Source organism: Eubalaena glacialis, chromosome 7, assembly GCF_028564815.1.
Source record: "Eubalaena glacialis isolate mEubGla1 chromosome 7, mEubGla1.1.hap2.+ XY, whole genome shotgun sequence".
In the NCBI taxonomy this organism is placed as follows: Eukaryota; Metazoa; Chordata; class Mammalia; order Artiodactyla; family Balaenidae; genus Eubalaena; species Eubalaena glacialis.
In genome coordinates, this window is record NC_083722.1 from 67406235 (window position 1) to 67422238 (window position 16004).

Genomic DNA, 16004 nt, shown 5'->3' on the forward strand with positions numbered 1-16004 from the left:
ATTATCCATAACTAAACGTGCTTCAGTGTAGTAGAGTCACAGAACCTGCTTAGAGTCTGAGTCACGTTAACACTGATATTTAGAAGCTGTGTGCCCTGGACAAGTTACCCTTTTTTCTCTCTGTACCTTAGTTTTCTTGCCTGTGATATGGAAGTAGATATTTCAGGGAGATTGTGAGGATTACGTATTATATTTAGGTTAAACTTGTAGGACATTTTCTTAGGGATTGTATGTGTTACTGGTCTTAGCTCCTAGTTCTTTTCCTTTGTTAATGTGAACACAATGAAATGAAAAGTTGAATATTTCCGTGTTAAACATTTTTCTAGGCCATCTGTATAAGAACCTAATTAAACCTACAAAAAGCTCTGTAAAAATTCTGTATAACAAATAGAAGTTCTTGTTTGAAATATTCATATACTTGTGTCAAGACTATAATCACTTAACTGCATTACAGCCCTGAAAGCAGCTATAGACAGTATGTAAATGCATGGGTGTGCCTTTGTTTCAATAAAACTTTATTGACACTGGAATGTCAGTTTCATATACTTTTCACATGTCAAGAAATATTAGCTTATTTTCATTTTTTTCCAACCATTCAGAAACATAAAAACCACTCTTAGCTCATGCTTGTACAAGCCTAGATGCTATAACGTGCCAACCTCTGTGTGGGAGCTCTTTAATGAGGTCTAGTATCGGCTCTTTATAATCTAGGAGCTTCAGGCTGATAAGTAAGGTAACTTTTTTTCTAGAACTGGGGTTGGCAGAGTTCCGGCAGGATGACTGTTTCTGTAAATGGAGTTTTACTGGAACCACCCACATCCTTTCATTTATGTATTGTCAGTGGCTGCAGACTTGAATAGTCAGGACAGAAGCCTTACGGCTTGCAAAGTCTAAAGTATTTGCTAACTTAAAATTTTTATCTGCCCCCTGCCGGTGGTTCTCAAAGTGTGTTCCCTGGACCAGTAGCGTCAGCGTTACCTGGAACTTGTTAGAAATGCAGGTTCTTGGGCCCCACCCCAGACCTGTTGAATCAGGAACTCTCGGGGTAGGGACTAGTTGTTTTTCTTAACAAGGCCTCCAGGCGCTCAAAAAAAAAGTTTAAAAGTCACTGTTGTAGACTAACTGACATCCTCAGTATTTGTGACTAGAAGTTGAGGGTAAACTTTAAATTGCTTTTAAGGACCAGAAAGCCCCCTGATCCATTGCCAGGGAGGAAAAGATGAAGGTATGATTTCAACAATCAACAGATGACTTCTAATCGCAAATTATATTAGCAGACTTGTGCACTTAACACATGCCAGTCACTGTCAAAAGCCCTTTGCATCATGTATCACCTCAGTCCTTACAACAGTCCGAAGAGTTAAGTATCATTTTTTCCATTGTATAGGTGAAGAGACAGATTTACAAAGGTTAAGCAAAGTCTGCAAGTCAGACTGCCAGTAAGTGGTGGACTTAAGTAAGTGGCTCAAATCTAGATCTCTAACTTCAACACACTAGTCTTAACCCTAAATCATATGTCCTCATTTGAATGAACAACCCCTAGGACAGGTGGGCTTCCAAATCCTCTTTCAACTGTCAATGAGAGTAGGTGAGTATAGATTGTTTCATATACTTTCCTCTTTATCTTTCCCAAAAGACTGAGGTTTCCCTCTGTGGTTAAATGATGTGTTTTTCATCTGCATCTGAGAAGGGACAATTTAATATTTGATTCTATTACTAGTCAAATGTTGGATTTATGTTTCTTTGGCTTCTTTTTTTAAAAAAATGTAAGCATTTAATTTTCTGAGTTGTGATGAAGCAAGAAAACCAATACTCAGAGTTCTCTAGTGAGATTATAAGAGGTACGGATGGAAATGCAAATTGAATAGAATTTGTTTCTAAGCACATGTTTTTTAACCTTTATAGATACTCTTGGAAGGGCCTGGCACACTGAAGTTTAGTAATTTTTGCTTGGCCAAAGTGGAAGGTGAAAATTTGGAAGAATTCTTTGCATTGGTGGCAGCAGAAGAAGGAGGAGGTGACAGCGGGGAAAATGTACTGAAGAAAAACATGAAAAGTAGAGTCAAAGGTACGTGGAGAGCTTCCAGGTCAGAACTCTAGTTGTGGGCGCCCAAGTCACGTGTTTAGGAGATAATGTCCACCTTTTATGTTGCCAGTCAAAAAATGTATTAAAAATGATCAGGAGAAGTCTGGATTTATGGATGGTTTTATCCAGGGCCTAAATTTTCCGTGTGGCTCTAATGCCGTGTGAGGCGCAGGGAACCTCTGACAAAGCCTTATCCTTAGCTTTATCACTGACCACTCATTAGAACATAAGGAGGGGGGTTTTGTCTCCCTTCCTGCTGTATCCTCAGCACTTAGAACAGCGTCTGGCGTACACTGGTGGCTCAATAGATACTCAACATTGTTGAGCAGCTGATATTCTGCAAGTCAGGAAGATTTTTAAGGGTGCGTCCTTGGGAGGTGGTTTTGTCAGTGAGATGGGGCCTGGGCTGTTAGACTGCTGTGCTTGAGGGGAGAGTGTGAAGTCACATTTCTTATACCAGAACTTTTGATAGAAGTGATAAAGATCTTTTTTCCTTAAGTTCCTGGTGTATGTACTTGAGACTTTGGACCACTGAAACTCTGGTACACTCACCAGGAAGCAAAGGGCACTGAGAGAGAGAGTGGCATCCTTGGGCTTGGTAGTCATATGGCCGTGGATGAGAGGAATGAGGGAAAGGGACGGGGAGCAGCAGGTTAACAGAGGTCCCATAAATACGAGCAAGGAAATTGAACTTGCAGGACCAATCCTGAAGTAAGATTTCATGCCCGGGAAGAAGGCTTTCTAAATCCCCAAGTGTCATTCCATGGGATGACTGGCATCCTATGAAAATGAGTACTATGGACTATGCTTTTATATAGAAAACAAGGAGGGCAATATGTTTCAGGAACGTGTGTTTGAAATTTTCCCCCTTCGTAAGGGGAAGAGGGCTGTGTCGTGGAGAAATGTCAGAGTTTCTAGCAGTGACACTCGATTGCTTCTGTGCTTAATCTAAGAACAGTCCCCATGATGGGCGCACATTAACCTCTTTTCCAAGGGATTGGTGATTTCTCACCTCATGGTAAGAACATTCTCATTGGAAGATGGGAGACTGTGGGTTTTGGCAAGTGCTCTGTTACTGCCCAGCTCTGTGACTTAGAGGATGTTAGAGTACCTTCCAGGCTTCAGCTGCTCTCATAAGTAAGCAAGGGAACTTTCTATCTCTAGAATTTGGTATTTCTATGTAATACTAAACTCTGTATCAAGTGTACATGATACACACTAGTGCTGTTCACCAAATAGGTCCTGTTCTGTTCCTCTTCTGGTTACATGGTAGGATTGCATCTTCCCTGCCAAAGCTCACCAAGTGTGCGCAGAAGTGATGCGAGTCTCTCTGGGATTTTTAAGAGCCAGTGTTTAATTTGCTACGTTCTTTGCCCCTGCCTTGGTGATTGAGGAAGCATGGTTGAAATGAAGCCTGGGTCTTGGATGGACTGACTGTGAGGGTCGGGGCCCCTTGGCTGACCTGTGAGGGACGTGTAGTTTTAGTTATAAAGAAACCTGTGTGGTTAAGTCAGTGGGAATTTGGGGTGCTTACTGCTGCATAACTTAACCTATCTTATTCAAAATACTACAATCGAAGGTTCTTTTCTTTCAACTATTTGAATTGTTAATTTAAAAAAAGAATGCACCTCAATGTGCCACACCTCTTAGGTGAATATTCAAAATCTTTATATTTTTATATATTCTCACATATTCTTGGGAAGTGGGACCTTAACATTAGAAAACATTAAAAAATGTGAAATATGCATGAAATTATATTTATGTGCATGTTCTCCCATCTTTTTTCACCTCACCTGGTCTCTCCTAGGTAGATTTGTGTTGGGAACATGACAAATGCCTAACAAAGCTGTCCTTTCTCCCTTGTTCTTAGGATCTCTTATCTATACAGCTCCAGAAATTGTGAGGGGTACTGACTTTTCCATTACCAGTGACCTCTGGTCCTTGGGCTGCCTGCTCTATGAAATGTTTTCAGGTGATTACTTTCTGGTTCAGTTTAAAATCAGAGCTGGACACACACACACAAAGGTTACATCTGGAGTTTTCAAAGAGTTTACCTATAAGATGTGAAAAAGCTAGTTTTCCTAAAATTTTCTATGTACTGATTTTGGCTGACTTGCTTGGTGTCTAGGCATATGCAGATTTGTAGGAACTTTTGACATGGAGGTATTTTTCATGATAATCATTTGGAATGTTGAAATATGCCTAACTAATGTGTCTAACTGATTATTAGTAGAAAATCTTGTAAAGGTACCTGTGACTGAATTATCAGATGTATCCAGTGGCCCATGTAGCCATTGGATCATGGTTGTCCATAAGTGAATTTTGTATTTGTTAGGATGATAAATTTTGAATTACACAACTATAAAAATATATAGACAGTGTGCCTGGTATGTACTAGGCATTCAATAATTAGTTATTGCTATATACATATTTTTTTCCTGTAAATTATGCAATCCTGAACTATCTGTAGTTGAGGTTTATTAAGAATTATTGGTAACAGCAAACTGTTGTTTAATTTTGCAAATTTTCATATGATTTCAGGAAAACCTCCGTTCTTCTCAGAAAGTTTCTCAGAATTAGTTGAAAAGATTTTTTATGAAGATCCTTTGCCACCTATTCCAAAAGGTAGGATGTTTTTATTATAAATGCAGTTAATTTACTTCTTACGTGGACTAAAGGTGCACTTTTATCCCCGAAGTGTGTTTTTATTGATTCATAACCCCTCAAATTTATATTTTCTAAATAGTCACAAATTGATATTTTTAGAAATGCTAGCATTCCTTTTGCCATTTTTAAAAAGATACTGAAATGGAAAGCAAAGTACTACTAAGACTTTCCCTCATTTAAAAATACGAATTATCTTGTGCTCGTATATCAAAAGAAGTCTGGTTCAAAGATTTAAGAAACTCAAACTTTTATGTCTTTTTTTGGTGTGTTCATGTGTATGTACCATTTACTTAATATGTAGTCATGTCCCATGTAGTTATTTCTATTTAGTGCTTGAATAGGAACAAATCAGGCGTCTCTCAGTCCTTATCTTGATGAATCAGAATGCTACCCAGATAAGCTTTTAAAGTTTTTTAAGCTAGATATGGTTGTATTTTTAAAGTGTTGGCAATTTAATCATACGAATTGTAATTAATGTAAGTCTACCATTAACAATTTTAAGAAAAGAAAAAGAAGGTACAAACATAATAAAACACTTTGCTGCACACCTCAAAAGATGTGAATCTTTCTTTTTTAAGTCAGTATTTTTTTTTTTTAATAATTTTTTTTTTAAATTTATTTTTATTTATTTATGGCTGTGTTGGGTCTTCGTTTCTGTGCGAGGGCTTTCTCTAGTTGCGGCAAGTGGGGGCCACTCTTCATCGCGGTGCGCGGGCCTCTCACTATCGCAGCCTCTCGTTGCGGAGCACAGGCTCCAGACGCGCAGGCTCAGTGGTTGTGGCTCACGGGCCCAGTTGCTCCGCGGCATGTGGGGTCTTCCCAGACCAGGGCTCGAACCCGTGTCCCCTGCATTGGCAGGCAGATTCTCAACCACTGCGCCACCAGGGAAGCCCAAAAGATGTGAATCTTAAGTCACAAAGATGAAGACAGGACTTTATGAAAAATAAGGTTGTGAGTTTTTAAAGAAAAAAAAAATCCTCAGTAATCAATGGAAAGAATAGAAATACAGAATATTTTCAATATTTTAAGAATCATCCTAGGTGAAAAAAAACAAAACTCTCAATATTTTGAAAATGGTCTATATTTCTTAAAACAAAAAACATTTCTTTTTTATTAACTTTATTTTAGTTTTCGTAGACATCAGTCATTCCTTTCTCCTATAATGATGACTTCTGATTTTTTTTTTGTTGTTAAGTACTCGTAGTACTGAGTATTGTTTTCTCCTATAAGTTAAAGATTTTTATGTAGGGAAGAGAAATCTGAGAATGAAGATATCAAAGGTCTGGTCAAGATACCGCTTTGGCCTAAGCGTAATTATTTCACAGGGACCTTGATCAGGCTGTGGCCACAGCGCCTGATAGCACCATCTGTTCTGATGGCTTTGGCCATTATCTTCATGGCCACTTCTTTTAATGATAGACTGATAATTTGACCATGGTATGTATCTTTCTAATATAAAAAGACAAAACACTTGGAGATTAACGGAATTGGACATTGTCATAATATTGTGATGGTTGTTTTCCTGTTAAAAATCTTTAAAATAGAGAGAGATTGCAAGTACTCTCATCATAGTATATTATAAAGCAAAGCTGGTCAAGTTAAGAGAAAATGGTCAGAAAATGAGGCATAATTAATAGTTGAAGATCAAGGGTATGAGTTTGTCAAGCTGGTGGTCCTTACTGGGGTTGTTCAGTAAAGAGAAAGTTTAGAGCTTAGTCAGAACTTAGTTTTTGAGATTCATGTTTTTTGTGGTCCAGGGAAAAGTTTTTAATTTTTGTGTCCTGCCCCGCCTAGCCCTCTCCTGGCATTAAATGAAGGCTGTAATTGTTACTGTGTATTCAGTGTTCTCTTAAAAATAATTTTTGTGCTTAAAATACTATTATTATAATGTTGATGTAGGGTGTGTTTTCAGCTATTTATCACTTTTTTTCTTTTTTGGGTATTACTTTGTGTATAGATTCTTCTCATCCTAAAGCTTCTTCAGATTTTATTAATTTGCTTGATGGTTTACTTCAAAAAGATCCTCAGAAGAGGTATGTATGGGTAGTACTTTAACATGAATGGAGACTGGAATCCTTTTTTCCTTTAGTGTACTTCTAACACTGTACTGTTCTTAATATAGAAAGAGCTGTTCAAATTATCTTTTTTGAAAAAAAAGAAATCTGAGTTTACATTGAGTGGCTGCTCTGGGTTTACAGGTGTTTTTAATCATGAGGAATTTTAACTCTTTTAATGTAGCAAATAGTTGCCTCATAGGTTGACAGATTTTCTTGTAACTCCCAAATCCAAGAGGTACATTCCCCGCCCCCATCCCCCGCCCCCCCCTCCCCCCCCCATTGTGGATTTCAGGCTAAAACTGTCTTAGCCTACTCAACTAGGGATGATACTGTCAAGATACTTAATGTAATAACGACTGAGCAGTATTTCAATGTGATGTGATTTATGATAATCCTGTCATACTGGGAATATCAAGTGACAGGATAATAGGCACAGTGTGAATTTTCTGTGTTGCAGGGATGGCAGGAAGTTAGAAATCCTTATGGTGTGGAGTGGGGGAAGGCAGGAGGGAGTGGGGAGTGAACGGTGGTGGGGGGGGGGTCTCCCTGGCCTGGGAGACAAGAGAAGCTAGGTTCTGGTTCTGCCACTAGGTATCTAGGGGTTTTAGGCAAGCATTTGGGGTCTCTGCTTCAGGGTATAAAATGAAGAATAAATTAGTGTAGCATGTAATGTATCTTCATTAAATATAACTGAAAAACTGCAGAAGAAAATGTTGATTCTCGTATAAGTTGTAAGACACTCCTATGCTTACGATAGAATGCTTTTAGGATCAACGTTATTTTAGTGGATACCTTCCCAGACATATTTGGATAAGATATAAATATACTTAATTTAACTTACTTTATTTAGGATTTATTTAGGACACATTTCCACGTATTTATATCCCATATTAAATACTTTTTTGCATACCTGAGACCACCCCATAATCTAGTCTTTTTCTCTCTCTATATTTGCTTGGTTATTTTAAATGGCTGCTGAATGTACATGTAATAACCTGTAATAACAGCATTGAGAGTTTTCTTGATTTAGAATATCATGTACACTGACTGCTACAGTAAATATCCTTCTATTTTTTTTGTTGTTGTTCACTTAGGCAGTTATCACCTTTGGATAATTTTCTTAAGGTGGGGTTGCTGGTCAAAGGCTAAGAACATTAAAAAGTTTGACACATTTGCTGCATCCTAGGAACACGAGTGGGTTTATACCTCCAGCATTAGAAATTTCCTTCCCCCCCATTGTTACCTACAATGGGTTTTGTTGATCTTATAAATTTTTGCTAATCTAATGGATGAAAAAAATTCCATTTTATTGGTAATTTTAATTGTTAGTGAATTTTAGGAGCCCTTTGTATAAAAGGAATATTATATGTGGTTGCAAATTCTCTCTTTAACATTTGTGTTTTAATTTTGATCAAGGTAGTTTCTATTTCAGTATGGAAATTTTGAACGATTAAATGAATCAGATACAAATTACTTTTTTGTTTTAAAATTTTAGTCGAGCTTAATCATTCTGAGTTTGAGTATACCTCAGGTATAATCTATTTTATTTATTATTTATTTTTTGGCCGCCTGTGCGGCATGTGGGATCTTAGTTCCCCAACCAGGGATCAAACCCGTGCCCCCTGCAGTGGAAGCATGGAGTCCTAACCCCTGGACTGCCAGGGAATTCCCCTCAGGTATAATCTACTAGTAGTAAAATTTGATGCTTTGATAGTGAGTCTGGGTTTTAAATATGGCCTGAAGTCATTTTTTTTTTTTTTTTTCTGAAGTCATTTTAAAGTGGGTGAACTAGTTAGATAACGTTTTGACTTCTAAAGAGAAGCGTGACTCTGGACAGTCATGAGGTTGATAATCTTGTTTATTTCTGAATGAAGTTCTAAAAGTGAAGTTCCAAAAAGAATGTGTGAAACAAATCTGATATATGTAACTGGGGCATGTCCTGGGAATTCTCCATGGTAAATCATGTTAAAATAGATTTTTAACATTTACGTTTTATAAAGATTAACGTGGGCAGGACTACTGCAGCATTCATTTTGGAAGGATGCTTTCACTAGAGAAGATCAGGACTCAAGCACCGAGGATTCCAGCGTCAGGTAGTATAAGCTTATTTTTGTGTGTGGGGCATGGTTATTAAACACTTGTACCCTTGCTATTCTATTTTTGCAGCATCAATGACATGCATTTCTATGCCTTCATAATAGGAGAAAATCAAGCATGTGTTTAATTCAGGGTTGCTTAAAGAGTTTAGTCATGACATTTTGTGTTCTTGATTTTGCTCATTTTCTGGTCAGTTGTTTATCCAGGCAGGGATTTAGTATGGTCATCATTAGTTGTGTTCAGCTGGCTTCCCACCTTGTCAGCACATGGTAGGATCTCATTTCCCCTTTCAAGTTAGGTGCAGTCATGTGACTTGCTTTGGCTAATAAAATGTGAGCAGAAGTGACCTGTGTTATTTCTGGATAGAAACTCAAAGAGCCACTGTGTGATGTGCCACATTTCTTTCTCTTGAGGTAATTGGGAAGAAAATGTCCAAGTGGAGTTGCTGTCAGGCTGGGTCTTTAGTGACCATGATGAGCATAGCTTTCCTGCCAGCCTTCAGTGGCTATGTGCACGAGTGAGACACAAAGCTAGGAAATTCTGAGTTCTAGGATTTGTGCATTATGTGTTACCACAGCATAACCTAGTTCATCCTGACTAATCCACTTCACTTTTATTATAAAATCTTTTTAGCCCAGGACAGTTATAAAAGTGATGGTATTTTCAAAAAATTAATTAACTTATTTATTTTTGGCTGTGTCGGGTCTTAGTTGTGGCATGTGGGATGTTTCGTTGTGGTGTGCAGGCTTCTGTCTAGTTGTGGTGCATGGGCTCAGCAGTTGTGGCGCCTGGGCCTAGTTGTCCCACAGCATGTGGGATATTAGTTCCCTGATCAGAGATTGAACCTGTGTCCCCTGCATTGGAAGGTGGGTTCTTAACCACTGGACCACCAGGGAAGTCCCAAAGTGATGGTATTTTGAAAAGAACAGGGTGAGAAGTAGATGAATAGAGACAAAGTCCAGATAATTGACTCCCCCTCTCCTCCATTCATTCGATGGTAAGTGGTTGTCTGATTCTTAATTTTAATCTTGTAAATTCAGCGTATTGGATAGAGACGTCTGACTTCTATTTAAGGTCTCTCCCAAACTTCGGTTTCTGTGATCCATTGAGCTTCAACTATGTTTTCACATTGTATTAGACTCTCTGAAAAGTACAGAAGCCTGGGCTTAGAACCTTGTCCATCAGTGTCAGCAAATCCCAGGACACCTTTCACCTTAGTTTGTCATCTTCCTTTTAATCTGTATGCCTTTTATTTCTTTTTCTTGCCTTACTTCCCTTGCTGGGACTTTTTTGGTAAGGTAATGAATGGGAGTGATGAAAATGAACACATTGCCTGGTTTCTGATTTTAGAATGAAAGCATTCAGCCTTTACTTGTTAAATATGATGAGCTGGAGGTTTTGGTAGCTTCCCCTTTTCAGTTTGAATGAATGTTGAATTTTGTCATTCTTTCTGTATCAGTTGATATGATCATGTGGTTTTTCTTCTTTAGACTCTCATGGACTCTTAAATAAATTGGTTTTCATATATTGAGGCAGCCTTGCCTTCCCACAATAAACCCCACTTAGTCATGGTGTATTATAGTTTTTATGTCTTGATGGATGCGTTTGGGACCAAGTAGCAGTAGGACAAGGAGAGAGGAGAAAAAAGAGAACAGAGCAACAGGGATTTGCTTCACATTCTTGGGGTCATAACTCTCTGGCTAGAGAAGAGAATGTTCCTCCTTCAGGGTTTTAGGCACTGGCCAGAAGCGGCTATTGTCCCCTGTAGCTGCTGCAGGATTACCTGCAGGCTGGGGAAGGACAAAATGGAAAAAGCAAAAGCAAAAGAACAAACAGAAAACTAGGGCGTTTCCACTGCTCTGACCCTTAGGGGTCCCCTTTCCTGTTCCTTGGAACAGAAATAGAGGGCTTCTCTTGGGGCTCCTGTCTGTACTCACTGCTTTTGAGTCCAGGTCGAACAATACTGGAAGGGAAAAAATGAAAGGGAAACTCACTACTGGTTCACTGATATCTTGAGTTCTGGTTTACTTCTCCGATCTGCCTGCTGTTACTTATATTTCAGGGATAAGGTTTATAGGCTTCTTAGTACAATACCTAGCATGTAGTAAGTGCTCATTTTAGCTCCTCAATGAAAAGTATTACTTTTCTAACTCGCTAGTTGTTTTTTTTTCTGGCCACGCCACACAGCTTGCAGGATCTTAGTTCCCCGACCAGGGATTGAACCGGGCCCTGGCAGTGAAAGAGTGGAGTCCTAACCACTGGACCGCCAGGGAACTCCCTCTAACTCAATAGTTTTGCCAAATGTCCTGTGCAGTTTAAGTATCTTTTCCAACCTCTTGTTTGACAGAGAAAACTCTACAGAAAGCTCAGTAGTAAGCTTGATTGTGTTGGGTTTCTATTGTTGAACAGCAGAAACCTGGAGTATTCTGGGTCACAAGATTCCAAGGAGCTTCTGAAGAGCCCTCATTGTGGACAAGCAAAAGGGGAGAAGAGTGGTCAGCAGCCCAGTCATGCCTTCAGACTAGGTGAGCTTTCATTTGGCACTACTGAACTCAGAATGCTATTTCTGAGGGTTCCTAATTTGTGTTACCTTCCTCTTTAAATCTCTGTGTACGTCGTGCCCTGCTCATATTTTTGTTCATTGATGGATATTGTTTTACCTTTCTGCCACAGAAAATCCATCTGAGTTGCGGCCTAAGAGCACTCTTGGGGGTCAATTGAATGAGTCCATGTTTCTTCTCAGGTATGTAAAATGACAGAGCAGTAAGGGATCCATGGGAGATGAAAGTGAAATCTTCTTAAAGTGTCTGTTGTCTGGCTGGTAAACCATGTTACACAGAAATAAAGGACAGGGATAAATGCAAATTCCAGTCTCACTCTCTACTTTCAAAGTTTCTGTTAAGTGCTGGCCAATGGAATGTAGACTTTGCTATGTATTTTTAAAAAATTTTAACCAAACCACCTTATTTTTCCTATTTATAAGGGTTAATTAAAACTTTTTCATTTTGTACTTCTACTTCAAATAAAATTGAATTTAAAATTTCAGAACTCCAGCTTTATTTAGATAAAGACTTATAGAAAAAGAACAGGCTGTGTTTTTACTTAAATGTCGTTTTATCTGGGAGGCTTAAACAATATTTGCAATCATTGAAATAATAAAATCAGAATGGTATTTAAAGTGATTAAGACCAGTGTATTTAAAATTTTATTAATGTGTAAATATTGTGTTATATTTTATTTATAGTTTTAGTCTCATAGAGAAATAGTTTAATTTCATGACATAGGGGTTATAATGAAAAACTAAAATTTCCTGATTTGTTTTACTCATATTTAAATATAAAGCATGTTAAATTTATTTATATATATCCTAGGCATTTTAAATTCAGTTTTTTAAAAAAAATTTTGTACAATCTCTGGTATATTTTATGACCTAAGTAAGTCCTTGTTTAATGAATGAATAAAAAGGCAAGTAAATGAAGGAGGGGTGATATTTGGAAATTTGAAGGAATTCATCAAAAGAGACCATAATGATCTGAATGGAAGAATTTCTTAAAATGCAGAAAACTCAAAATCAGAGACCTGGGTGTAATGGAGTGGTCCACAGAGTATGGCAGCCATTGATAAGTGTAGGAGGAATCATTAAAAATAGATGCAGAATATAACTTGTTGCTTAAGTAGGTACCAAGGTAATTTTCCATTTCAAACATTTTATGAAATAAAATTGTAAACATTGTCTATGCTTTGTAGAATATCTGTTCTATTTTATTATGTTAATCCTGCCTAGATCAGCAGACATTAAAAAAATAAAATCTTTTTTTTTAGGTTTCTGGTTAAAACAGAAAATACTGTATATAGCATAGAAGCTCCAAATAAAAAAAACAATTACCCAGGAAATTACTTTGAAAAGTTTTTTTTTTTTTTTTTTTTAAACTTTTTTTATTGCAGTATAACAGAAATACATGCAGTTTGGGAAAAGAAAAATGGCTCATTTGTAATTTTTGTTAAATTAATGATGTAAATACTCTCTTAATGGTTAATTTTAAGCTACCAACAGTTTGACACTTGACTCACAAATTCCTGTTTAACAATTGGCCCTCATGAACTAGGGTGAACCAGCTTTAGCACACCACTACAACATGTATACAGAAAAATGTACAGATCATTAGTTTGTAGCTCATTGTATATCAGCAAAGTGAACACACCTACCACCCTGATCAGTAAATATAATTATACCTTTCTTTCTTCCTTAAATGTGACCACTGTCCTAACTTCTAACACCGTAGCTAACTTTTGGGATTTATTTTATTTTATTTAAGGGTGATTTATTTTACTTAAGGGTGGCAGTGGGAATAGTCATAGATTTCTAATACAAACCAAATACAAAAATCAGACAACCATAAGAATAATGAAAATCTAAATATGAAAAGCTAATCTTTTAGGAGAAAAATAAGGAGACTATCTTTTTTTTTTTTTTTTCCCAATGGTAATGGATATGTAAGGATATTGACAACAACATTGGAATAGCAGAGGAATTGAAAATGCTATACATTGATCAATGGGAAACTAGCTAAATTAATTATATTGCATATACACAATAAAATACCATGAAGAAAGCAAACACATATATAGTCTTTGGTTGAACCATATACCATTCTAAGTGCTCTACATTACATATACTATCTCACATAATTTCCCAACAATACTACTACTATCCCATTTTACATATGAGACAAGAAGTTAAGTAACATGCCCAAGATGACACACATATATATATATATTTTTCTATGGCATAATATTGACATTAAAAAAATTAGTGTCATAAACACAAATTAGAGTTTAAAGTTTTTAAAATCTAACGAGATCACATAGAATCATCATATTCTACCGTTTTTCATGAGACATGTTTTTTAACCCAGAAAATAGTAAACAGGATAAAGTTTCTGAAATGTGAGTAATGTTAACTGGTGTGCATTTTTCAGTTCTCGTCCTACTCCAAGAACCAGCACTGCAGTGGCATTAAATCCTGGTGAGGCTATGACTCAGAATTCTCCACAGAAGACTTCTCCCTTGACCAAGGTAAGCAGAGATGGGATTTTCTTTTTTCTTTTTACGTAGGATACAGAGACTCAGAAGAATAATTGCAAGTTAATCTCTGAACTATGTTTTTAATTGCAAAATTTACAACTAAGTCATCTTCCTTGATTATCACTGGTTTTTCTAGTAAGTACTCTTAAGAGAGAGGTGCTTCATAGGTGTTTTTTTGATAACAGCTTTGTTGAGATATAATTGACACACCATATAATTCACCCATTTAAAGTGTATAATTCAGGGGCTTTTAGCATAGTCACAGAGTTATGCAGTCATCAGCACAGTCAATTTTAGAATGCTCATCATCCCGCAAAGAAGCCCTGTACTCATTAGCAGTCACTCCTGTTTTCTTCCAGTTTCTCTACCCTCTTGCCTGAGGCAACCACTAATCTACTTTCTGTCTTTATAAATATGCCTATCCCGGACATTTCATGTAAATGGGATCATACAATATGTGATCTTTTGTGACTGGCTTTTTTCACTTAATGTAATGTTTTTAAGATTCATCCAAATTGTACCATGTATCAATACTATATTCCTTTTTACTGCCCAATAATATTCTGTTGTATATACCACATTTTATTTTTCCATTCATCCATTTGTGGACATTTGGATGGGTTTCCCCTTTTGGCTATTCTGAGTAATGCTGCAATGAACATTTGTGTACATCTTTGTGTGGGTGTGTGTACTATGCTGCATCATATGGTAACTGTTTTTAACCTTTTGAAGAACTGCCAAATTGTTTTCCAAAGCAGCTGTACCATTATACATTCTCAGCACCAGTGTATGAGGGGTCCAATTTTTGCACATCCTCACCAAAACTTGTTATTATGTCTTTTAAAAAAGCGTGGTAAAATACACATTACATAAAATTTACCTTTTTAACCATTTTTAAGTGTACAGTTTGGTGGCATTGGTGGCATAAGTACATTCACACTGTTATGTAACCATCACCACTATCCATTCCCCCCTACCCATCCCTCCCCCCAACCCCAACCCCTGGCAACCACTGTTCTACTTTCTGCTTCTATGAATTTGCCTAGTAACCTTATATAAGTGGAATCATACAATATTTGTCCTTTTGTATCTGCCTTATTTCACTTAGCATAATGTCTTCATGATCCATCCATGTTGTAGCATGTATCAGGAATTTCATTCCTTTTTAAGTCTGAATAATATTCCATTCTGTGTATGTACCAATTTATTAATTCATCTTTCGATGCACACTTGGGTTGCTTCCACCTTTTGGTTATTGTGAATAGTGCTGCATTGTCTCTTTTTGGTTACAGCCATCCTAGTAGGTGTGAAATTATATCTCACTGTAGTTTTAATTTTCATTTCCCTGTTGGCTAATGATGTTGAGCATCTTTTCATGTGCTTATTGGCCGTTTGTATATTTTCTTTGGAAGAATGTCTATTCAAACCTTTTGCCCATTATTCAGTTGTAGGAGTTCTTTATATATTACAGATATATGATTTATAAACATTTTCTCCCGTTCTGTGAATTGTCCTTTCACTTTCTTGATGGTGTCCTTTGAAGCACAAAGGTTTTAAATTCTGATGTAGACCAAATTATCTTTTTCATGTGTTTGTTGTTGCCTGTGTACTCTTGGTGACATAACTAAGAAACAGTTGCCTACTGTAAGGTCATGAAGGTTTATTTCTATGCTTAGCTCTTACATTTAGGTCTGTAATCCATTTTGAGTTAATTTTTGCATATGGCATGAGGTAGGGGGTCCAGCTTCTTTGTTTTGCATGTGGATATCCAGTTGCCTCAGCACTGTTTGTTGAGAAGGCTCTTCTTTCCCCAAGACATTAAATAATGTCTTGGAATTCTTGTTGAATATTAATTAACTATAAATGTGAAGGTTTACTTCTGGGCTCTCAGTTCTATTCCATTGATTGATATGTCTTTTGTCATGCTACTAGCACAGTGTCTTAATCACTGTGGCTTTTTAGTAAGTTCTGAAATTAGGAAGTATGATTCCTGACTGTTCTTTTTCAAAGTT

General features: G+C 37.0%; 1 protein-coding gene across 5 annotated transcripts in view; it reads left to right on the forward strand.

The window, feature by feature from the left end:
- The window catches only part of ULK4 (unc-51 like kinase 4), a 529164-nt gene that overhangs the window by 17171 nt on the left and 495989 nt on the right, over positions 1-16004 (forward strand). For 4 of the 5 annotated variants that reach the window (XM_061195276.1, XM_061195278.1, XM_061195279.1 and 1 more), the window contains exons 5-12: positions 1906-2068; positions 3957-4058; positions 4628-4711; positions 6711-6786; positions 8811-8903; positions 11317-11432; positions 11581-11650; positions 13887-13983. In XM_061195276.1, coding sequence (XP_061051259.1) covers positions 1906-2068; positions 3957-4058; positions 4628-4711; positions 6711-6786; positions 8811-8903; positions 11317-11432; positions 11581-11650; positions 13887-13983 — 801 coding nt within the window. The remainder of the gene's footprint in view (positions 1-1905; positions 2069-3956; positions 4059-4627; positions 4712-6710; positions 6787-8810; positions 8904-11316; positions 11433-11580; positions 11651-13886; positions 13984-16004) is intronic. The other variant, XM_061195277.1, reaches the window with a different exon arrangement.